The following is a 24,940-nucleotide window of genomic DNA, read 5'->3' on the forward strand; positions in this document are numbered from 1 at the left end:
ACTGGATACGTAAACAGGACCCAGCATTTTGCTGCATACAGGAAATACACCTCAGGGAGGATGAGAGAAGGGGGAGGGGGAAAAAAGGGGCAGAACCAGGTAAGGGAGGAGATGGAGGAGATGTAGAGAGTCAGGAAATTGAACAGAGGTGTATAGCAATGGGGGATGGGAACTGGGGGTAGCAACCAGAAAGTCCCAGATGCCAGGAAACCAAGAGCCTCCCAGGATCCCATGGGGATGACATTAGCTGAAATACCCCACAAAGGGGAGAGAGGACCTGTCGAGAACATATCCAGAGATTAAGCATGGCCCCACAGTTGAGGGATGGGGCCACCTATCCATCTCCAAAATTTTAACCCAGAATTGCTCCTGTCTAAAGGAAATACAGGGATAAGGGATAAAGAGTGGAACACAGACTGAAGGAAAGGCCATCCAGAGACTGCCCCACCTGGGGATCCATCCCACATGCAGATACCAAACCCAGAAGCTGTTGCTGATACCAAGCTGTTGCTTGCTGACAGTAGCTTGATACAGCTGTCTCCTAAGAGGCTCTGCCAGAACCTCACCAATACTGATGTGGATGCTCACAGCCAACTATCAGACTGAATACAGGGACCCCAATGGAGGAGTTAGGGGAAGGACTGAAGAAACTGAAGAGGCCTTATCTGGCATCAATGGGAGGGGAGGCCCTTGGTCCTGTGAAGGCTTGATGCCCCAGTGTAGAGGAATGCTAGGGAGGTGAGGCAGAAGAAGATAGGTGGGTGGGTGAACACCCTCATAGAAGCAGGGTAAGGGGGGATAGGATAGGGGGTTTGCATAGGGGAAACCGGGAAAGGGGATTACATTTGATATATAAACAAATAAAATATTCAATTTTTTTTTAAAAAGTGCAGGTTGTATACACTCCTTATCAGTCTTCCAGGTTAACCAATCCTGAGGAAAATTTACAAAGCTACCTCTGGAGTGCTGGAATTAAAAACCATATGCCTCAACACCTGGCACGAATCATGCTTTATTTATCAAACAATTCCAAACATTTTCATTTTAGCTTCACAACAATCTTGTTATGTTTTTTCAGTTTTCACACAACACTAACGTACTGACTGGTTTTGTGTGTAAACTTGGCACAAACTAGAGTCATCAGAGTGGAAGGCACCTCAGTTGAGGAAAGCCTCCTTGAGATCTAGCGCTAAGACATTTTCTTAATTAGTGATCAATGGAGTAAGGCCTAGCCCACTGTGGGTAGGTGCCATACTGGGCTGGTGGTCCTGGGCTCCATAAGAAAGCTGCAACCCTCCATAGCCTCTGCATCAGTTCCTGCCTCCAGATCCCCGCCCTGCTTTGGTTCTTATCCTGACTTCCTTTGGTGATAAACAGCAACAGGAAAGTGTAAGCAAAATAGAGTCTTTCCTCTCTCTCCCCACCCCAACTTGCTTTTTTGTCATGATGTTTTTCCAAGTGATAGAAACCCTAACTAGACAACTGACTAACCCACAAGGCCAGCCTTCAGAATGCCACTGCTTCCCTGAACACTGCTGCTTTCTAGCTCATCAGAACCAAAGCTTGCACTCCATGTGCAGCTACCATTTTATGTAGGGCCTTCATGTGCAGGCAAGCTCTTACACTGTCTCACTCTTAACACTTGCACTTACTGAATAAATATTATTTACTAATATTTTCTATGAATTCATTTATAGTTGAAGATGCTCACTGTAAGAAATGAACCAATTCAACCTCAACAGAATCTGTTTGGGGGTGGGGGGTCTGGTTACAGTGTGTTCTTAGTAAAGAGTGGGAGGAGGATAAAACACAAGAGCCACAATAAAACACAAACAAAAACAAGGGCCAGCAAACTTAAAGCATCTCTGTAAACATTCATTTTATATTTCAGGGTGCTGTGTGCATGTTCCACACAGTTCAGAGGACAACCTGCAGGTGTTTGCTCTCTCCTATCTGATGAAAGAACTCAAGCAGTCAGGCATGATACATGGGGTTATCTGCTGAGCCATCTCATTTGCCTCAGGAGGCTGAGGCAGGAGGATCCAGTTTTAAGCTATTTTAAACTACACAAGGAAGCCTGTCTCAATGACAAAAAGTCAAGTTTCATGGACCAACAGAAGTAATATTCCTAAAAGTCCCAAAATGGAAATGATAAAAACTGTCCATACAACAGATACAATGGATGATAAAAGGAAGTACAGAACTGGGAGCCAGGTGAATTGCTTGCCAAATAATTATCAGAACCCAAGTTCAAATCCCCAGCAAGTGCCTATTGTCCCACAGCTAGAGAGGTGGAAACAAAAATATCCCTGGGGTTGGTGAGCCAGCTAGTCTGACCCAATCAGTGAGTTTCGGTTCAATGAAAAGGCTGCCTCACAGTGCAAGGTGGGGAAGCAACTAAGGAAGACATCCAAAGCAAACCTCCGGCCTTCACACACATGTATGTGAGTATATATACAAGAAAAGGAAAGTTCTCTGACACATGCTATAACATGGGAGAAACTTTAAATATGCTAACTGAAAAAAGTCAGTCACAAAAGATTACTGTTAAACTACTCACATGAAATGTCCAGATCACACAGGAGATGAAGATAATATTCTTAGGTTGTATTGATTACACAATTCTATGGGACATTAAAGTCTATTAAATTACATAGTTTAGATAATGTTATATTTTGCATTGTTTGTGAGATGAGGTTTCATGTAGCCCAGGCTGGCCTTGATGCCAACATGTAGTGAATGATGACTCTGAACACTCAATCCATCAACATACTAAGCTAATGCTTTTGGTTTGGAGCTGTTATTTTTAAGACCCTGAGGTGTAGCTCAACAAACTGGTAAGTATTTTAACAGTCTGACAACCCAAAGAGCCATCAAGGGCCATTTTAAAACAGTTTGTGGGGCTGGAGAGATGGCTCAGCGGTTAAGAGCACTGACCATTCTTCGGAAGGTCCTGAGTTCAAATCCCACCAACCACATAGTGGCTCACATCCATCCTTAATGAGATCTGATGCCCTTTTCTAGGGTGTCTGAAGACAGCTACGGTGTACTCACATAAATAAAATAAATAAATCTTAAAGAAAGAGAAAGGAAAAAGAAAGAAAACAGTTTGCACTACCTCCTAAAATTGAAGCTGGACATGTCCCAATAGCCTGATTACTCCCTCCAGTTTGTGCCCTGGAGACATGCTTTCGCAATCTGTGTCAAAACTGTTGACAGCAGCTTTCTCTTACTGGAAACAATCCTATTTCCTGACATCAGGACAATAAATGCATAGAATAGAAAACACAACACGAAGTGGAATGAACTTCAGCTGTGTGCATGAGTGTGAACACACCTCACTAGCTGCCTTCCTCAGCTCTAATGGCAGTTCTCTCTCCTCTCTCCCTCTGCACCCCCCTCCCTCACACCTCTGTAGCCCACAACCCCTGTTACAGGAATCCCTGTTTAACCCCTGTTAAAGCACTGTGCTATCAGCTCTCAATACAGCCTCATCTCCTATAGAAGCCCTTCACATTCCAACTTCATCCTTTCTACTCTCTTCACACCCTACCCACCAACTTCTCATTCTCACCTCCCTTTCCATTTCCCTGGAGAAGAATAGGGACAGCAAAGAAAATACCCATGTTCCCACTTGCCCACCCACCCCCATTCTCTGACTAAGGAGGAACAAAGAGGGCCAGCTCTCCATGTAAACACGAAGTCCAGTGCCAATGCCTACTCTAGACTGGGGAAATGGGATGGGCCTTCAGAGATTATAGCCTCTCCTGTTTCACCAAATTATTCCTCCTCCACAGTGGCACTTTTTCAAGTACATATTGGTTGTCTGATTGAGAATGGGCCCCCCCAGGGCTGGAGAGATGGTTCAGAGATTAAGAGCACTGACTGCTCTTCTAAGGTTCCTGAGTTCAATTCCCAGCAACTACATGGTGGCTCACAACCATCTGTATGGAAGCCGATGCCCTCTTCTGGTGTGTCTGAAGACAACTACAGTGTACTCATATACAAAAATAATTTTTTTTTAAAAAGAGAGAATGGGTCCCCAAAGGCTCATGCTTGGATACTTAGTCCCCAGTTGGTGGAACTGTTAGGGAAGGAGTAGGAGGTGTGGCTTTATAGGAGGTTACTCCCTGGCAGTAAGCTTTGAGGTTTCAAACTCTTCAGCCATTCAGTGTGCTTTCTGCATGTGGCTCTGGATCTGAGCCTTCAGCTAATGCTCCACTGCCATGCCTGCCCATGCCATTGCCATGCCCCACCACAGTGCGGATGGACTCCGACCCCAGAAACTGGAAGCACCAAATAAACTCAGCCTCCTCTAAGTTGCCTTGGTTAAGTTTTATCAGAGCAACGGAAGTTAACTAATGCACACACTAAAGCACCTAAGGCACACTAATGTCCTAATTTACCCATTTCAGTAAAGCCTTTGACATTTATGTCTTCTTCCCCAGGCAAGTCCCCAAGACAGAGCACTGTCTATTCTCTGTCCATCCAGGTTTCTCACATTTCCTTTGAGAACTGCTCATCAAATCATTCATGACTTGCTCAACATGGCCTACAATGCCATCTAAATGTGGAGACTCACAGTGATGTGCAGCCCAGCCCTTCCTCTCCTCTAAACTCTAAATGCTATTTGCTCTCTGAAGTGACCCAAACTGAGTAAGCCCAAATTCAACTCCTAATGTCCTTTACAGCCTGCTCCTCCACAGCCATCCTCTTCCCGAAGCAAGCCAAAGGCCCTATTGTCATCCTTTACTTCTCTTTACACTCACATCCTGTCTGCCAGCAAATCTCATCTCTTCTCCTCCAAGAAGGATCCAGACTCCAACCACTTCTCAATACCACTGCTGGTCCCCTGTGCCCAAGCTGCTGCTCCCCTGGATCACTTCCATAGCCTTCTAAAGCCTCTCATGACAGCTGCACAGCAACAGCTGTGCAATGGGACCTGTCTGAAACCAGACTGACTAAGCATGCCACACCTCTGGCTCAAAACAGACCTATTTTACCACTCTCCCTAGGGATCTTCCCTCCAACACAACTGTTCTACCCCCTTCATAGGACTCATGCCTGCTGGACTCTAACAATGCCTCACATACCCATGGCCTCATGCCTTGAGCTTTCATCGTCTAGGCAAAGGGTCCTTATCAGGTAGGTCTAATCTGAGCATTGCCTTTCAGGCTGAAAACAGTCAACCCCCTTCTCTTCTGCTAGCTCCAATCAGTATCCAGAGAGCTACTATACCATTAACTCTATGTTAACTATCTTTCCCACACTAAAATCATACATTGTATGAGGACAGGAACATGGGTCTGTTTTGCTCATTATTAAGACAGAAAGTATTCAAACATCTGGAAAACAAAACGGATTGAATGGGTACCAATGACTACAAAACACAATTGAACCTAGCCCACCACTTATCCTCAAAGCAAAGCCATTCAGGCAGATAGCCACCTTTCCTAGTCCACATTTTCACTGTGGCTGCTTTCACACATAATAGCAAAGGAGCAGCAGAGACTAACATGACCCTTTACAGAAAATGTTTACCTAACTCAATAGAACTAGAAAATCATGATGTAAAATCTGCAAAGAAAACGAGTATAGCTGGGAAGTGGTGGTGTATGCTTTTAAGCCCAGCACTCAAGAAAAGATAGGTGGATTTCTGAGTATAGACCACACTGGTCTACAGAGAACTCTAGGACAGCTAGGGCTACAAAAAGAAACCCTGTCCCAAACAAATAAACAAAAAAGAAAAATAAACTTATCCACATCATGTTGAAAGACATACAGCTGAGCCAGGTGGTGGTGATGTACACCTTTAATCCCAGCATTCAGGAGGCAAAAGCAGGTGGATCTCTGAGTTCCAGGTCAGTCTGGTCTACAGAGTGATTCCTGGACAGATAGCTAAACAGAGAACCCATGGCTCAAAAGGAAAAAAGGAAAGAATGAAAGAAAGGAAGAAGGAAAGACAGAAAGACAGACATGCAGCTCCACAGAACACGGGATACACAGAACACAGGAGACACCACAGCAAAGATGGCTGTGTTTATATAGTTCTGAGAGCCAATAAGAAAAAGACTAAATTTTTTTTTTGTTATGTTTGTGCCTGCGTGTGGTTTGTGCATACATGTGAAAGCAGTGCCTGCAGAGATCAGAAGGGGGTGTCATATCACCTGTAATGGGAGTTACAAGTGAGCTTCCTGCTTACAGGTAATGGGAATGAAACTCCAGTCCTCTGGAAGAGCAGTACAAGCTCTTAATCATGAGCCATCCCTCCAGCCCCAAAACAGAGATTGTAAAGATAAATGTTTTAGAAATTATACTGCAAAACCTCAAATTTATGCCCTCTATTCTGCCAGAGAAAAAGTGTTACATTAATATGCAAGTTTATCTACACTTAAACATGTAACATAAACACAGTTTAAAGGTCTAGGTGCTGAACCTACCTGAAAATGAACATCAATCAGAAAGGCTACTCAGGAGGCCAAGACAAGAGTGTTACAAATTTTTAGTTTCAAAGCAAGATCAAGCCTAAATAAAAAGTAATTTAGTTCAGAATATTTTATCTTCCAGAAAACACATAATTGCTGCTTGGCCTTCTGGCCAAGACCAAGTAAGTGCACTAAGCACTCTAAAAAAAAACTCAGCACCAGCTAGCTGTAAAGGTGTAAGTACTCAAAAGCCTCCACTGGGGCAAATCCAGCTCTGCCAAACTCATGATGTACAGATGCCCCAGTCAGGCATAGTAGAAAAAGCTTCTATGTGCTTCTCCAAGTGCTCTCTTAATCACAGCTCCAACCAGTATCCAGATATCAGTATCTAACTGGTAAAGGGGAAAGGACTTTCTTAAAAACCAACCAAAGGCGCACTTTGGCAGCACATATATACTAAAACTGGAACAATATAGTAACCATTCTGGTTACTGTGCAAGGATGTAACATTGCAAGAAGCCACAGGATGACACACAAATTCATGAAGCATTACATATTTTTCAGACTATGGCTCCAAATCCTGAGACCAGAGACAGCAAAGGAGAAGGAGAGGAGAGAAAGAGGCACAGGTATGAATTCAGCAGCAACTGGTCCAAGTCCTCCAAGAGGATGATTTTGGAGTTAGTGCTCCAGGTAGATAAAGCTGAGACCCAGGCTGTAAAGAATTTGACTTAGGTGAAAGAGAAGGTGAAAATGTTGAGAAAAGAACTACCAGAGCTCTTGGAGCTCACATTAGTGAAGAGTGAGTTAGAGCCATTGTTACAGTTGTGGAGAAAGGGACCATTCCATCTGGAAAAGAAAGTTGATACCTGATGACTTAGTAAGAATAACCCTTTTTTTTTTTTTTTTGGTTTTTCGAGACAGGGTTTCTCTGTGTAGCTTTGGCTGTCCTGGAACTCACTTTATAGACCAGGCTGGCCTCAAACTCAGAAATTCGCCTGCCTCTGCCTCCCAAGTGCTAGGATTAAAAGCGTGCGCCACCACACCTGGCATAAGAATAACTTCTATACGAACAATTCTTCCAACATCAGTCTTTATTTATCTTGAAAGCCAGGAGAGTGCCTGCATGTGGACATCTAGTCACAGAAAGGCTTGTTACCTGTCAATTGTGGAAACTGTCCTCCAAAATCTATCACCTACTCACAGCCAAGGACATTGCTATAAACAAAGAACTGAATCCAAAAAGCAAAATTAAGCAAAACCAAGCCAAAGCCTGTTTCACGGACTACGGGGCTGCTATCTGTCTGACAATCCCGAGTCTGAGTAAATTGTACTACTATAAGGAAAAGGAAGAAGACAGGCAAAAGGTGAAGAGAAGAAAATAGCGCTGAAGCTCTCAATGATCAAAATGCAAAGAGCCATTACCTACCAGATTGGTAAAAATAGAGGGCTTACACCTAGGAGAAAAGAAAGCTGATAGAAATCCCAGAGTAAATAGGGGAAAGTTCAGAAGAGTCAAAATTTAAAGATGAGGTCAGGTTTGTGGAGTTCACAGGGAAGAATGGTATAGTGGTGAACTAGCCAGCATCCATGCTGTAGTTTAAAAGTGCATTAAGTTTAAGTAAAATTGCTCCTTAGCCTAGTTTTTGGCAATTATTTTAGATCAATGAAAATATTTTAAACTTCGAGGCCAGCCTTATCTACAAGAGTACATTCCAGAACAGCCAGGGCTACACAGAGAAACCCTGTCTCAAAACAAAGTATTTTAAACAACCACAACAAAACCTAACCAAAGTTTGAACAGAAATATTACATTTATTTCTTTGTCATCTAAGGGGGAAAGACAACGAAGGCATGTGATTGGAGATAAGAGGAAAACTTGCTAGAGCTGCTTTTCTCCTTCCACTAGGTAGGTTCTGCAGAGCAAACTCAGGCTAAGGCTTGTCAGCAAGTGCTTTTACCCACTGAGCCAACTCACCAGACCCCTCTCTCATCAGTATATATCCCCACACTTAAACAGCACTATCCACAAGGATGATGTTCAAGATGGTCAGCAAGAACCTACAGGAATTTGGCAAGTTGAGGCAGGAGCCTTTAACTTTTTCTCAACTTAAAGCCAACCTGAGCCACAGCCCAACCTTCATCAAAATGGGAGCTGGGGAGGGGGCGATATCAGAGACAGTGGGGGTAGGGACAACACACAGAATCTAGAAGACTTTTTTTTTTAATTTTTTTATTAGATATTTTCTTTATTTACATTTCTAGAAGATTTAATAGGTCTGGAAACAGGAAGTTAAGCCTTTTCAAGCAACAAGTATCCATCTTGTTATCACACAGCTGCTTTACCAGTCTTGGAGGACCAGCAGTCCTTTTTAAACCACCTAAATCAAGGAGATTCATCAAAGTAACCATTCTAAGAAAACCATTTTTATTTTTTTCTTAGTAGCACTGAGGACTTAAACCTAGGGTCAAGAGCAAGCTAGGCAAAAGTGCTTTTAAAATATTTGCTTGTATGTACTGAGTGTATTATGCTTGTGAACCACATACATGCAGGAGCTTGCTGAAGTCAGAGGACATCAGATCCCCAACTGGAGTTAAAGGCGGTCGTGAGATATCATGTGGGTGCTGGGAATTTAAGTCAGGTCCTCTGCAAAAGCAGCCAGTGTTCTAAAAATAAACTACTGAGCCATCTCTCTCCCCAATTTAAGACAATCTTGCTAAATTGCCCAGGCAGACTCTGAACTTGCTATCTATCCTCCTATCTCAACCTCACAAGTAGCTGGGTTACAGGCCTACATCAGACACATTTGTTTCCAAGACTTCTAGCAACTTCAGCTACCCAAAGTTCAAACAAACAAGCCAGTCAAGCAATAGCAGCTCTTTTCCCTAAGGCTACTTAAAGCTTACCTGGCCATATCTAACTAGTGGCAGGATACTGCTTCTAGGACCCTGCTGGGGTCCTAGAAATCTGTACTAGAAGTGCGCACCTAGAAGTGCGCCACCACGCCCGGTACCTTCTGTATCTTTAAAACCTCTCTAGATCATTTAAAAATCAATGTAATGTGAGCTGGGTGGGCACGCCTTTAATCCCAGCACTTGGGAGGCAGAGGCAGGCGGATATCTGAATTTGAGGCCAGCCTGGTCTACAAAGTGAGTTCCAGGACAGCCAGGGCTATACAGAGAAACCCTGTCTCAAAAATCCAAAAAAAAAAAAAAATCAATGTAATGTAATACTGTATAAGAGATGTTATACTGTATTATTCAGGAAATGAAGGGAAAATGAACTTGTCTGCATGTTCAATACAGATACATCCAAAAGCTGGGACACAAGACACAAAAAAGCAGCACACCAAACATTGCCGTGGGATCTGAAGATCTGTGAAGTAGCCAGTGGCCACAGCAGAGTATATCTACAATCACATTTATTACAGGAACTCATTAAGTAAAGTGTTTTACCAGTGGCAAATTCAAATTTGGCTTTTCAGAACTTTCTGAAATGTAATACCTTTAATCCATGGCTGTGTGAACTCAGATATGGAGCCCAATGATACAGAGGGATGACCATATAATACTAACAAGCTTTGTTAACTGTAATTGCTAAGCTCTCCCTCTAAACTATAAGTCCTTAAGGGCTGTTCATCAATGAATCCCCTAATATATTTCTGACAAAGAATAGATTCAGTTAATGCAACTGCTGATCAAAAATCATGAATGCTAGGGGCTGGAGAAATGGTTCAATGGTTAAAAGCACTTACTACTCTTGTATAAACAAAAATAAATAAATAAATAAATAAATAAATAAATAAATACCAAAAAAACAAAACCTGAGTTCAGTTCCCAACACTCACATAGTTGGTCACAAATGCTTGTAACTCCAGTTCTAAGGGATCCATCCAATGGCCTCTCCAAGTACAGACAGCAGTACACATACATAAACACAAACACTCATGCACAAAATAAAATGAACCTAAAAAAAAAATTAAGATTAAGATTATTAGTAGATGGAGGTGGGCATGACAGGATGAAAAGACCCTGCCTCTAAACGGGGAGAGGGGACAGTACTACATGGTGGAAACAGAACAGCGGGTGGGCTGACTGCAGTCCTCAATACAACCACAGGCTAAGGACTTAGAATGTGTGCAGATGGTACCATTTAGTGCTAAATGTAGAGTTTTCTTAACACTCCTCAATTTAACCACTTGCATTATACCAACTTTAAGTACAGGCAAAGACCTCTATTCTTCTCACTACTCCTGCACACATCTCTCCAGGAAGAAAGACAGAAATTCCTCCACCTGCATCAAGAGTTAGGACACAGACAACTCCTTTCCCACAGCATGGGCACTAAAAGCTGACCATACCATACACTCCCCCCACTCCACCCTCAAAAGTCAGAACTGGGTAAAACAATACCAGGGCTAACTCTCTAGGAAAAGGTTTTCATTTAAAAGAAGAAAAAAAAAAAAAGCAAGGGTGAAAGGGTATCTAAAAACAAAACTGACAGTAGATCATCAAGATGATGGCAAAGGAATTTTTAAAAATACTACTACTACTACTGATAATAATAAAACTCAAGAGTAGTATGTCATTTGGCACTGGGGCAAATTCTAACTTGCTGCTAAGTTTCAAGCTCAAAATGACAATGTATTTTCATGAGGTAATGGGGAAAAGTCACAAAGTTGCATTTGCAAAATGTATTATCATAAGCTAAATGTTAAGGCATCTTATAGATGATATACTGATATCCTTGTCTTCCTGCCACTAACCAACCTCTAAGGCAGGATCCAGGTACTGCAGACCAAGCTCCCAGCCCACCCAAAGATCCTGGAACTCAGTCCTCAAATCTGCACGCGACAACAGTCTAAAAAGTGACATGTCAGTATTGTCTAGGAAGATTTATCAAAGTACAAGATGAGTCTGTGGTTAAGGATGCTTACAAGCCTGCTGACCTGAGTTTGATCTCTAGGACCTACATGGCAGAAGGAAAAGACAGACTTGCAAAAGCTGTCCTCTAACATCCATGTGTGTGCACTGCAGTACATGTGCACCTACACATCTGCACATGAGAGCTCACATATACATAATAAATTAAAATTTTTGAAAAATTATAGTCTCAACTCCATCACAAATTTCCAGAGATGAAGTTCAACATCCATGGTCTTAAAGTATCTCAAATGATTCTCATGTATGTTAATCTATCATAATGTCAGCACCACTGATATTTAGGGCTGGATGGTGGCAAGGGATGGAGAAGGTAGGCAGGTGGGTTTACAATATTCTGTGCATTGCAGGTTTAATAGTAGCCTTGACCTCTACCCTCTACAGCACACCAGAGGTATGATAAGCCAAAAAGAATGCTTCCTGAGGGGAAAAATAGTTGGAATACCCTCACCTAGTATACAGTACTTGCCTAGCACAAGTAAGACTATATAGGTTCAATTACCAGGACCACAGCAACAAGAAAAAAAATCATTTTACTGATTTTTTTTTTTTTTTTGAAGGAGGGAGAGCTGTTTCATTGTTTCTTTGAGACAGGGTCTCATTACATGGCCCAAGATCACCTTGAACTCCAGCTCTTCCTGCCTTAGCCTCCCAAGTGCTGAGAGCACAGGTGTGTTCTACTATGCCTAGCTTCATTTCTTTGGGTAATACGGATAGATGTCAGAGCCTCATGCATCTTGATCAAATGCTTTACAGAGCCAGACTTCCCAATCCAAGGCAATCTTTGTGGCAAAGAAATGCTTCAGGGGGCTAGAGAGATGGGTCAGTGGTTAAGGACACTGACTGCTTTTCCAGAGGTCTTGAGTTCAATTCCCAGCAACCACACAGTAGCTCACAACCATTTGTAACAGGATCCACTGCCCTCTTCTAGAGTGTCTAAAGACAGTTATAGTGTACTCATATACATAAAATAAATTCTTTAATAAAAAAAAAAAAAAAAAAGGAAAGAAGAAAAAGAAAGAGGGGTGGAGAGATGGTTCAGCAGTTAAAAGCACTGGCTGCTTGCTATTATTCCCAAGGTCCTGAGTTTAATTTCCAGCTACCACATAGTGGCTCACAACCATCTGTAATGGGATCTGATGCCCTCTTCTGGTGTGTCTCAAGACAATTACAGTGTACTCATATAAATGAAATAAATAAATTAAAAAAAGAAAAAGAAAAAAAAAAAGAAAAAGAAAAGAAATGCTTAAATTACTCTTATTTCATCTATACACATTATATTCAAGTATTCTGTTCCACACAAACATATATGGATCACGGGTTCATGAAACAGAAAGGAAAGTCAACTGACATCTTGAGATAGGACATATAACTGCAAGTCAAGAGGTCTGGTCAATATTTTTGGTACATTCTAAGAAAAAACAGCTCCTCAGCCTCCACTGCAGCTGAGATCTTGACACACTGGGGCCAGGCCAGACTCCTGCCCTCTTTATAAAGTGAACTTGGTGCTGAGTTTTAGTTGAACAGATATCTGGAAGGACTTCTTTATCATTTACTCTTCTGAAATGTAGTAAAATGAAAAAATATAGATCAACATACACTGGTAACATCTAAGATTTCAACAATCTCAACTACTAAGTTAATCATAAAAAAATCCAAGTTGATTATCAACCCTAACAAATACTGTTTTAAGGAAGAAATGCTTACTTGTAATAACCCATTTTTCTAAAGTCATCTTAAAGTAGCTAAGTAAACCCCACTTAAAGTACTAACTTCAGTGCTATCCATAGACTACTCCTTAAGCACTCAGTTAATGCAAACTAGCAAGCTTTGTTTTTGTAGCTGACTGGTTTTTGTGCAGTTGGCCAGGAGGTGCTTTACTTTATACAAAAGCTAAAGTCTGTTAAAGCAATCAGTATACTCAAGTCTACTTGAGATGTATTCCATTAAAATATGCTTCCTTGGTGCATAAAGCAATCTAAGTCATAAGCAATTATCACCAAGAGTTGTCCTCGTTTCAAGTACCATGGAGAAAGCACAGAGCAGACATTTAAAAAGCTGAATTTGCCGGGCCTGGTGGCGCAGGCCTTTAATCCCAGCACTCGGGAGGCAGAGGCAGGCGGATTTCTGAGTTCGAGGCCAGCCTGGTCTACCAAGTGAGTTCCAGGACAGCCAGAGCTATACAGAGAAACCCTGTCTCGAAAAACCAAAAAAGAAAAAAAAAAAAAAAAAGCTGAATTTAAGGATAACTGGATGAGTGAAAGACACTATGGTCCCTGGCCAGACACAGTGAAGTGAGGAATAGACCCAAAGCACCCACGAACAACAGCTACTCCCCAAGCTACAAGCTGAGCACATCTTTTCCGAAGTGGTTTAAGACTATAACAACATCAGATTCAGTATTGGCAACCTTTACCAGTTTAGGATCCCTAATAGAAACTGCTACACAATCTAAAAGTTTGATACTCAAAAGCCATCAGGTTTCAGAGCATTTAGAAATTAGGCATGTTTAACCTGCACCTTTGCTGAAGCTCTCAAGACTGCAATTTTTCAATGGCAATAACAACCAGGAAAATCTAAGAAATCCTCTTGTTATGATCTGGGGCAACTACACAGAGCAGTACCTAGAAGCAGCAGAGGAGGGGGTGCTGTTTAAGTTCCTGAAGGTGTTTTCTATGCATAAGTACTGGTTTAGACAAAACACTTTCAAGTGATTTAATAGATTTTCAACATCCCTTCTCTTGGAAAAATTAAAATAACTTCCAGTAAATTTTTTTAGCCCAGCTGATCCTTAAACACATGGCTTTCCTAATTGTACCCAAACACTTAAAAGTTTAAACTAGGTGTGGTGGTACATACCTCTATTCATAATGCTTGTCAGGTAGAGGCAGCAAGATCAAGATTTTGAGGCAGCCTTAGCTGAAAAGGAAAGTCAAGAACATCCTAAACTACTATCATCTCAAAAAATAACTACATAATGAGTCAGGTGCAGTGGTGCATGACTTTATTAATCCCATTATTAAAGGCAGAAGCAATAAAGATCTCCCCGCCACATAGTGAGACCCTGCCTCAAAAACAAATAAAATAATCAAGATCAAGTTGAATTTGATAAGTATGGTCACCACTGAGCTGATTCTATGCATATTTACATATATACTCAGTTACAGGTCTAATATGTAAATGTTAGATAAAATTGGGACCTAACATGAGATAAACTTATGAAACAAACTTGTTTTCCTGGGTTACAGGGACAGCAAAGAGGACTAATTCGCCCAAGGTCACTGGACTAGAAAGTGACAAAGTAAGATTTAATTTTCAGGTGGCCCATAATAAAGTTCAAACACCACCGGCAACAGTGATCTTGTACCTTGCTATTTCAAGGAACATTTTAGTAGAAGGAAATCTTCTTACCGGCTGTGTCATCTGCAACATGACCTTGAGGCCAAAAACCAAAGTAAACTTCACTTAAGAAAATGAAACAGTATCCATATTAACAAGTGATCTGATGGAAGGAAACCTCTTCTAAGTGTTCCCCTCCCCCAAGCCAAAGCAAAACATAAACAAAGCTCTGACCCATCCTAAAGAGACCACAGCAGGTAGGGGGCAATGACAGTAGGGGATGCGGTGGAGAAGTACAGACACAGAGCTAAGGAGACCACTCATTCTGTCCCACCTACAACTTCAAGTCCAAGTTCTAATGAAAGACAACGGGACTGGGGAGAAAAAGACCTCCAAGTTAACAGTGAACCGAGCTTTAAAAGCTAGGTGCCTGAAGCCACAATAAGGGTAACCCCTTCACTTCAGCTCCAAAACACCAAGTAATCTCCAATGCCCGCGTCTGTATATAAGAGACTCAACGGCGGAGGCTGAAGATTCACTGCGATGGCCCCGAGAGACTCGGAACTGGTTTTTGTGTATTCCGATGACTCTGCTAATGCCCAGAAACCCACAAAACTTGTTTCTCGGAGGACAAGAGTCCAACAAAAGCCTTCGCGAAGCTCTCCAGCGAGTTGACAAGCTCCGGGAGATCCCGAGAAGTCGCTGTGAAGGCCCGGGCGCGGGAGCCGGGAAGCTCGCCCAGGACCCCCGACTTGGCTCGGGGCGCGCCTCGCCTCGCCTGGGCTCCCGCCGAGCCAAGCCCAGAGTCACCTCGGCGTCCAAAGTTCGCAGTCGGCTCGGCTGACTGCCAACGCGCGGCCCGGCTGACAGGAGCGGGCGGCCCGGTCCTGGCCAGGACTGGACGCCGCCTCCCGGGCCGCCGAAGCAGCCGATTCCGGGGGGGAGGGGAAAGGGGCCGGGACGCTTCCTCCCCACGCCGCCGGGACCGGACCACCGCCACGGTCGGTCGGCCGCTCGCCCGCGCGACCCGCGCACCCCGCGCCACCGCCCCCTCCCCTGAGTTACCTGGAGGCGCCCACGACCCGCAGCTAGTCGCGCTCAGGCGGGAAAAAGGTTCACCGACACCATCAGCGAAGCGCCCAAAATGGCGGACGTATCAAGCAGGCCTTGAGTTACCCCCGCCCTCCCTCCGGCCGCCCCGCAGCCAATCACGGGATAGACCCCGCCCCTTCACAAGGATCATTGGCCTGTCTCTCCCGCCCCCCACAACCTATTGGACCGCCCAGCTGTTCCCTCGCCTCCACTTCGATTGGCTTTGAGGTCTTGTCAGTCAAATGCGAGAGGCGCATTCTTTTTCCCATGGTCTTGACGGATCCGGAACCTCTAGGACCCCGGAGTCTGAGAAACAAGTCAGAAATTGGGAAAAGCTTAGGCTGGGTCCCTCTGCCCCGTAGCAACAGCGGGGCCTCGCGTGACGGACGCTTGGGACCACCAATCCGCATAGTCAATGTAGTTTAAAACAAATGAACCAAACCAATCCCGGCTTTGTAGCTCCGGATGCGAAGAAGCCAACGGGATAACACAATGACAGTCGGCGGTGGGGTAACGGCCGCGGGGGAAACCGGTGATGACGTGAGTCACAATACAACCCGCGACGGAAGTTAATTATAGCTGGGGAATTAGCTCAAATGGTAGAGCGCTCGCTTAGCATGCGAGAGGTAGCGGGATCGATGCCCGCATTCTCCACGGTGTAGTTTTATGGAAGACCATCAGTTTAATCACTTCAAAGTAAAGTGGAATCCCTGAAAATGGGGTCAAAGTGTAGGGTTTCTTACTACAAAGGAGACCAGGCTGTCTGTACCTTTTGTCACAGAGAAGAATTTTACACATGAATTTCTTCCAAATGCTAGCGTCCCACACCTGTAGTACCACACACTTGCCTTGCCCCAGAACTGGAGTCCTGGACATCAGGAACCCCACTCGCAAGTCTTGCACTTAACCACTGTCATGGTTAATCCCGGTTTTTAATTCTCCTGGGACTGTAAAAAAGAGAAATTGAGCTGACCACAAGCATTCTCTACCTCCTGGCTGGATGTGACATGACCAGCAGACTCCTACACCTGCTCCCTTGACTTCCCTGCCATATTCGCCTATATCCTCGACCTGTGAGACAAAAATGAACGTTTTCTCCCCTAAAGTTGCTGTTGTCAGAATATCTTATCACAGCAACAGGAAAAGATACCAAGATGCTCCCCTTGGGCCCCTATGAATAACCTGCCTGGTTCAGTGTGGGCAGGACCTTAAGTTCAGACACACTGCAGCTGGCCACCATAGTCAACAAAGTCTCTGAGTCTTTCATGAAGCAGGCCTTCCCACGCCATCTGGAAAGCAAGTGACCAAGGTGATCAAGCTAAGGGACAGACTCTTCTGGGAAAGTAGTAAATCAGGACAGGACGGAGCTCCAAATCCCTAGGGTGTTGGTAGCAGGGTGGGGAAGGGTGTTACAGAGACCCCAGGGTGGGGCCTTGGAACTTCAAAGGCAGGAAGGGCTCTGATGGAAGACTGGATAGCAGAGCTGAGTCACACAGGCCTTGAGTGGCAGTGCTCACACCTCAGACAGCGCGGTTGCCTGCAAATCTCTTCCGGCAGGTCCAGCAGTCCCGGTCCAAGGCTTCTCCAGGGATTCACTGAAGCTCAGAGAGCACACAGTGTGTCTCCTGAGGGTCTTCTCTAGGTCACCTCTAGGCATCCATCCCCTGGGGAAAATGACAGAGCCTAGCACTTGGACCGGAGGGGACAGGACCTGCCTTGTTGGACACTCAGTGCTTTCTCTGGGTTCCCAATCTCTGAACCTCCACCCCTACCCCTGTCGTGTACACGGGATCCAGCAGGTTTGAGTCCTCAACCTCACTCATTCTGGCTCTGAATTCCACTACCAGGGTAGCAAGAGACGGCTGTGCAATTATGCAAACCCACCCTGGCCTCCAGTCCACCTTCCGGGAGAGCTGTGCCTGGAAGCAGATTCCAGAAAGAGTTCATTGCTAGTAGATCCACATTATAGTCCCCATTGTACATACTAGCTAACTACGGTCCAGAGCATTCTGTCACCAGAGGCCATATAGGGGTTGGGTGACCTTGGCCAGGTGACCTAACCTTTCTGACTCTCCCGTTCTCAGAAGTGCAAGTGATAATATCTATCAGCCAGGGTCAAGCACACCACTCCAGGCACTTAGAGAGGCAGCAAAAGTTAACCCTGGAACCCAGAGGCTAGAAGGCTTGCCTGAGGCCACAGAAGTAGTAACAAACATTGTGAAAACTGAGGCCTATTGTTGAAGAGTTAAGGTAGCAGAAAGTTCAGGGCAGGGCGGCAGTTAAAGGCTGGACCATGGCGGGAAGGACCAACTGGGGGTAAGAGGGGACAGCTTGGAGTGGGAGTGGGCCTGCCTTCTGTGCTATCTGTGAAGGCAAAGCCCAGCTGCCTCATTGACCAAACCAGCCCCCCCCACCATCCGGACAAGTCATGCAGTGGCCCACCAAACCACCGTCCCTTCATTCATTTGTAGTGAAGGCACCTGCTGGCATCTGCTTTGCCCTTTTTTCTCCCAGACTCACGTGGGTTCCAAGGACATACATATTACAACTAAGAGATAACCCATCCCCTCACTCAGACCAGGGTAGTTAGCCCATAAGTTGTCAGTTATGGTTACTCATTCCTAACCTAGCCAGATACATTGAAGTCAGGGAGAGCTTCCTAGGGAAGGAGGTGCCTGAGCCTGAAGCCCACTTGCCAGCCTCATAGAGCCATGGAATCAGAATGACCGACTTGGCAAGCTTTGCATGTGACACAGATTGAGCTGTGTCTTAAACCTTGCAGGTTTGATGGGTCTCCTCTCCCTCTCTCTCTTCCTCTCCCTCTTTCTTCCTCTTCACTGCTCCCTCCTTCCCACTCTCCCTCCTTCTCTCCCTCCCTCTCTCCTTTGCTCCCTTTCTCCCCCTCTCCTTTCTTCCTCTCTACCTCTTCCTCTTCCTCCCTCTCTACCTCTCCCTTTCTTTCTTTCTCCCTCCCTCCAACTCTCTCTCCCTTCCTCTTTCTCTCTCTGCCCCATTCTCCTCCCACCACTTCTCTCTAGAGTGTAACAGTTGAGTTTTCAGTCCATTTTGAAGAGCACACACATTTAAGATTTTGTTTTAAGCCCAATCAGCAGACAGTGGAGTGGAGAGAGAACACCTGACTGCTGCTCCTTAAACTTTGGGAGCAAACACAGGGTTGCCTCGATTTACTTCATTGTAATGTAAAAGAAAGCAAACAGGCAAACCCCCTGACAACCCCAAAGGACATCTACCCATCATACACTGCAATAGAAAGAGGAACTCTGCATAAGAACTGTAAATTAGGTAAGTTCGACCTGAGGAAGGATGCCCCGGCGCCTTTCGTTCTTCTCTCTTCCACTCTCTGTTGACACAGATGCAGGGAATGAAATGGGGCCATTACTGCCCTGGCAGAGGACAAGGCCCAGGAGGGCAAGGCTGGCATACAGGCTGTTGCTGGGTCAGGTTAAGAGCTCCTAGCCAGGCGTGGTGGCGCACGCCTTTAATCCTAGCACTCGGGAAGCAGAGGCAGGCAGATTTGAGTTCGAGGCCAGCTTGATCTACAGATTGAGTTCCAGGACAGCCAAGGTTACACAGAAAAACCCTGTCTCGAAAAACCAAAAACAAACAAACAAACAAACAAAACAAAAAAACAAAAAAAAGAGCTCCTGAGATTCATGAGGAGGAATCAGAGTCTCCTAGGAGACCCGAGCAGTCACCCACTTGGCCTTGAAGTTCACTGTCTTTCCCTGCTGGTTTTACAGGTTTACTGTGTGAGAACTGGCAAGGAACTGGACTTCCCTAAAAGGATGGCTGATAGCTGCCCAGTCTGTGAAACAGGGACCCACCAGGCATGCTGACCACTCTGTGGCTATCAAGCTCCTGGAAAGGGAAGTGAAGAAGACACTTAAGAGAGGGAGGGGGAATGGAGGGAGGAAGAGATAGACAGACAGACAGACAGACAGACAGACAGACAGACAGACAGACAGACAGACTGTGGCTTGAGATCCACAACAGATCACCAGTAAGAAGCCAGTGAGGGAAAAAAAAAAAAAAAGAAGCCAGTGAGCTCCTGGAGGGTGGGACCCCAGCCCCGATCTTTTGAAAAGAAGATAAATGGAACCTGAGCCCCACCACACTTCCAGTCACGTGGACTATTCACTCAAGATGGACACTACCTCCGTGGCTCAGGGTGGCTATAGATGTAGATCAAGGGCTGGGGACACAGGACAGACAGTAGACAGTCTCATGTAGGAGGGATGTACTGAACAGGTCTGCTGAAGGAGGTGGCTGTAAACAGTAGGAAACTCTTATGGGCTCAGAGAGGTGAGGAAGAGGAGGGTGGCTGTAACCAAATGGGGAGCAGTTGAGCAGGGAGAGTAGAAGGGGACCTGTGAGTAGAAACAATTCTACTGGGTGCAAACAATAATTTGTACCCAAGCCTTTTTGTTTTGTTTTGTTTGTTTTTTTGTTTGTTTGTTTGTTTTTTTGAGACAGGGTTTCTCTGTGTAGCCCTGGCTGTCATGTTGTAGACTAGGCTGGCCTCGAACTCAGAAATCCACCTGCCTCTGCCTCCCAAGTACTGGGATTAAAGGCATGCACCACCATGCCTGGCTAAGCCTTGGTTTTCTTTTTCTTTCTTTCTTTCTTTCTTTCTTTCTTTCTTTCTTTCTTTCTTTCTTTCTTTCTTTTTTTTAAAGATTTATTTATTTATTATATGTAAGNACACTGTAGCTNTCTTCAGACACTCCAGAAGAGGNCGTCAGATCTTGTTANNGATGGTTNTGAGCCACCANGTGGTTGCTGGGATTTGAACTCNGGACCTTCNGAAGNGCANTCGGGTGCTCTTACCCACTGAGCCATCTCACCAGCCCCAAGCCTTGGTTTTCTTTCTTTTTTTTTTTTTTTTTTTTTAAGTTTCTTTTTTTTAAAGATTTATTTATTTATTATATGTAAGCACACTGTAGCTATCTTCAGACACTCCAGAAGAGGTCGTCAGATCTTGTTATGGATGGTTATGAGCCACCATGTGGTTGCTGGGATTTGAACTCTGGACCTTCGGAAGAGCAGTCGGGTGTTCTACCCACTGAGCCATCTCACCAGCCCAAGCCTTGGTTTTCTTAACAACAAATAGGAAACACCTAACTACACTGCTGTGAAGTCAAACAGCCAGGTAAATGTTCCTCCTTGTTTGTAACACCATAGCTCAGACACCTGCTCTTTCAGAAAGCCTTCTTGTCTCAGTAACAAGATGCCCCTCACAGGGGACAGGAAAGCACAGTGTCAGTACAGGGCCTTCCTCATAGTTTTAAAATGTCTCTATATCTCTGGATGACGAGCACTGGATGGGAAGTGCCCCCATAGATGTTTTCCTTCAAATTAAAACATTCCTTATTGGAGGGCACTCTAGAAGACTCAGGAAGGACAGGAAAGCTACAAGGCATAGAAGTAAACAAAATTCACAAGCCTCAGGAAGCTCCTGAAATTTACAGGATACACAAGGTCCCTCTCAAAAGCTATACAAGCTTAATAATGGCTGCTGAGAAGAGATGCTCCAATCTGCAGTTACCTCCAAGTTGAGCTCCAGGGATGCAGTATTAGGGAGTTGTGGCCCATGCTGAATTGGGCTTCTCAGTGATATAGTTGCTTTTGAATCACCCCCAGTTCTTTGAGTTATCCTATTAAACTCACTGGTTCACTTAGGCCTGCCCATTACCTCAGCTTTAGTAGGTCACAATTTTTGTCTTACCAAGGATCATCCCTGCTGGGGGCAGTCTCCCCTGGCATTGTTGCACGGAACCCTTAGGAGGACCGCCAGTGACAGGTGTCAATCAGATCCATTCACAATTGCCTGTTTACAGAGGCCCCATAGATAGGCCTTTACCCCAGACTAAGCTGTCAGTGACTGAATCTGCAAGTCAGCCTGCCTGTCATTGCCATGCCTGACCATCATCCTGGGGGGCTCCTGATGAGTCTCAACCAGGACAGCAACTCTGGTATGTTCTAGTGAAGCAGTGCTTGCAGTCTCTAGTGCTCTCTCCTAAAGACCTTCCTTCCTTCAGCCGCTTTTACCTCGCTCTGCATTTCCAGCCCCCTTGGAATAGATCAAGAATTCCATTTCAGGATTCCATTGGCAGGCCAGAGCCTCTAGCTTTCCTTTCAATTCTCAGGTGTTGTCACACCCAAAACTGAGTGTGGTCCTTCTGACTTCTCTCCAAGGCCACATTTTCCATCAAGCTTGAAGCAGATGTGACAGAACATTGCCTACCCCCTTCAATTGTCAGAGTCACTCACGCTCCTCAATCCATGCCACAACTTACTTCATCACCTGTCAGACAGGAGACCCCTGCCCAGGACAGAGACCGGGATTCCATAACACCCAGATGAACATGTAGACAGACCTCAGGTTCTGCTGACTGGATGCCTCCAGGAACAAAAGACACTGCCTATGACGTGACCAGAGCAACCACAGTCTGGCAGAGTTAAATTCATAGCTCCATCTAATGGGGTCTAAATAGGTGGGATGGTCAGAGGACTACCTTGGCCTCTGGTCCTCAGGATTGACACCAGGATGAGCCAGAATGTAGCCCAGGAATACAACATACAGTGCAAAATGGGAAATACCCTGAGCCTTTGAGCAGCATGTGAACAATGCTCTGTACAGGTCAGGTCAGGTCACAGCCTATCTCTGCCTGAGGGGGCTTGATAGGACAGCCATGCACAAGAGCATGCTCGCCCGGCGGCCATCCAGTGGGGAGAAATCCGTTCTTTGGGAACAGGCTCATTACTCAAATACTCACAAGGCACAAAGGAATGGCAGGTATGTTTTAAAAAATTAAGTTTATAAATATTTTCTCCGCTGTACAAAGTTTTCCCAGCCCTGCCCACCCCTTCACCGCTCACATTTCTCACTTGTTAAAAATCCCAATTATATTTATTTTTTAAATCATAAAATATATTTTTCCTTTGTTCATATTTAAAAATATTTACAGGGAGGCAGCGAGGCCGGGGTGGACGGCCGAGGTCAGGACGAGTCTGTGCAGGGGGACGGAGGGGGTGGGAAGAGGTGGCAGTAGCTTCTCTCAGTGACTGGCGAGGGTGGGCAGCTGTCCTCTGCAGATAGGTACTGGCTGTGGGGAGTGGGCGGGGGTGGGTAGGGGTCTGAGTCCGAATTCAAGTCCAGGTAGTATTTGCTGGTCTTCCAGCGACTGGTGCTGTAGTCGCTGTCACACACATCTGTGCTGCACGGTGTTGTTGGGGGTGCCATACCTCGAATGACGTAGGGCCTAGAAGGAACAAAGAAGAAGTTCACGTGTGTGCCTAACCCCGTGGGTATAAGGCCCTTAAGTTGCTGCTCCTTAGCAATTTTTACAGACAGAAGGCCTGCTGGGTGGCCTAACCTAGGGCTCACTCTCTGCCCTCACAGCCAGGACTTGGTAAGAACGAGATCCCTGGTCCCCTTCCAGACAACATGTCAGCAGAACCTGTGGGCTGACTGGCAGGAAGGAGCTCACTTAACCTCCAAACTTGTTTTTCTCACACATGTATGGAGGTCAGAGGTTGAACTCAGGTGTCTTCTTCTATCACATTATCCTTTGCAGCAGGGGCGCTTACTGAACCTGGGGCTCACTAATTTAGCGATACCAGCTGGCCAGTGAGCCCCAGGATCCTCCTGTCTCTGCCTCCGGCTCAGGGAGTCTCAGAGCTCTCCACCATGTGTGTGCTCTTTTACATCACTCCTAATACTTGCATGGCAAGTAATGTGCCCAGCCCCAGTCTTATTTCTTTTTTTTTTTTTTCTTTTTTTGGTTTTTTTCGAGACAGGGTTTCTCTGTGTAGCCCTGGCTGTCCTGGAACTCACTTTGTAGACCAGGCTGGCCTCGAACTCAGATCCGCCTGCCTCTGCCTCCCAAGTGCTGGGATTAAATGTGTGCGCCACCACGCCCGGCTCCCAGTCTTATTTCTTAAGAGGATTGTAAAGAAGAAGTAAAATTCTATGTGGAGCATGCTAGAAGCATATATGCCTACTGGAGAAAGCGTTCAATAGCTATTATGTACAATGCTCTTTCCTGTGACCATTGAGAATATGTGGCTCTGGAACAACCTTAAGCTCAAGCACCCTGACCTTAGTTATGTGTTCCAGCTTCCCAGTATCCAGGCTGCCTGTATCCAGGAGAGGCCTGGACTCACCAAGGCAGGGATCACAGTTTGTTTCAGAGCCTGGACCCACTATGCTGGGGTCACACCATGAGCAGGAGCGGGAGGCTGAAATAGTGGCAGCACACACCTCATGGAACTCAGCCTCAGCACAGTCAGGCCGTGAACGGGACCCAGAGTAAAGGCAGGCAGGATGGAAGACTCGGGAGGCGGGCTTTCCCGGCATGAATATTTCCAGTCTGGGGACAGTGGCAGACAGGGCTGCGGAGTCAGTGACAACTCCAGGTTGGCAGTGCAGGCTGCATGTTGTACTTTGACACCAGCAGCCACTGCAGGTACTTGAGCAGCATGCAGAAGGGGCTGCAAGCCTGGGACAAGTCCAATGCAAAAGTTCCCAGAAATGGCCACTAGATGGCAGGCAGGGACTCCCGGCAAGACCCAGTAGGTCAGGGACCCACGCAGAGAGGCTGTGTGGTGGCTGCACCCACAGACACACCCAGCCCTGTGGGTGGGGCCCTGCCCTTTCTCCAGGCCTTAGCAGGTAGCTCCCTGGGGCTAAGGCCAGAGTACCTAGAGGGTAGCCTGTGGTACCTAGAGGGTAGCCTGTAGTTATAACCACCCTTGCACCCTGGGCTCTCTAGTTACTACAACCACAGCAGTATACAGTATTCAGCTTCTCCTGTACATTCTGGGGCCACTCTGTCATAGGATGTGAGTTCATCAAATCAGCTGTGTTGCATACCGGAGCCCATCACCTGCTGTCCTGTTAACTGATATTCCTTGATAGAAAAAGTGGCTGTAGCCAGAAGGTGGTGGCGCACGCCTTTAATCCAGCACTTGGGAGGGAGGCGGAGGCAGGCGGATTTCTGAGTTCAAGGCCAGCCTGGTCTACAAAGAGAGTTCCAGGACAGCCAGGGCTATACAGAGAAACCCTGTCTCAAAAAACAAAAAGAAAGAAAGAAAGAAAGAAAGAAAGAAAGAAAGAAAGA

General features: G+C 45.5%; 2 protein-coding genes, 1 non-coding gene and 1 pseudogene across 11 annotated transcripts in view; 2 read left to right on the top strand and 2 right to left on the bottom strand.

Annotated features, from left to right (window-relative positions):
- Positions 1–15,879, bottom strand: part of Ppp6r3 (protein phosphatase 6 regulatory subunit 3) — a 112,611-nt gene extending 96,732 nt beyond the window's left edge. For 4 of the 9 annotated variants that reach the window (XM_029539349.1, XM_029539329.1, XM_029539353.1 and 1 more), the window contains exon 1: positions 15,771–15,871. The gene's annotated coding sequence lies outside the window, so the exon portion shown is untranslated. Of the gene's footprint in view, positions 1–14,225; positions 15,390–15,770 lie in introns of those variants that run through there. The other 5 variants (XM_021218978.1, XM_021218961.1, XM_029539312.1 and 2 more) reach the window with 3 other exon arrangements.
- LOC110328827 lies at positions 6,993–8,029 on the top strand (annotated as a pseudogene).
- A 499-nt stretch (positions 15,880–16,378) lies between the features above and the next one.
- On the top strand, positions 16,379–16,451 carry Trnaa-agc. The gene has a single exon. It is a non-coding gene; the product is annotated as a tRNA-Ala (tRNA).
- Positions 16,452–22,615: 6,164 nt separating this feature from the next.
- Positions 22,616–24,940, bottom strand: part of Lrp5 (LDL receptor related protein 5) — a 105,347-nt gene continuing 103,022 nt past the window's right edge. The window contains exon 23 of the mRNA XM_021222372.1: positions 22,616–23,080. Within this exon, the coding sequence (XP_021078031.1) occupies positions 22,819–23,080 (262 nt within the window). The 3' untranslated portion in view covers positions 22,616–22,818. The remainder of the gene's footprint in view (positions 23,081–24,940) is intronic.

The sequence above is a fragment of the Mus pahari genome, chromosome 1, assembly GCF_900095145.1.
Source record: "Mus pahari chromosome 1, PAHARI_EIJ_v1.1, whole genome shotgun sequence".
Taxonomy (NCBI): Eukaryota; Metazoa; Chordata; class Mammalia; order Rodentia; family Muridae; genus Mus; species Mus pahari.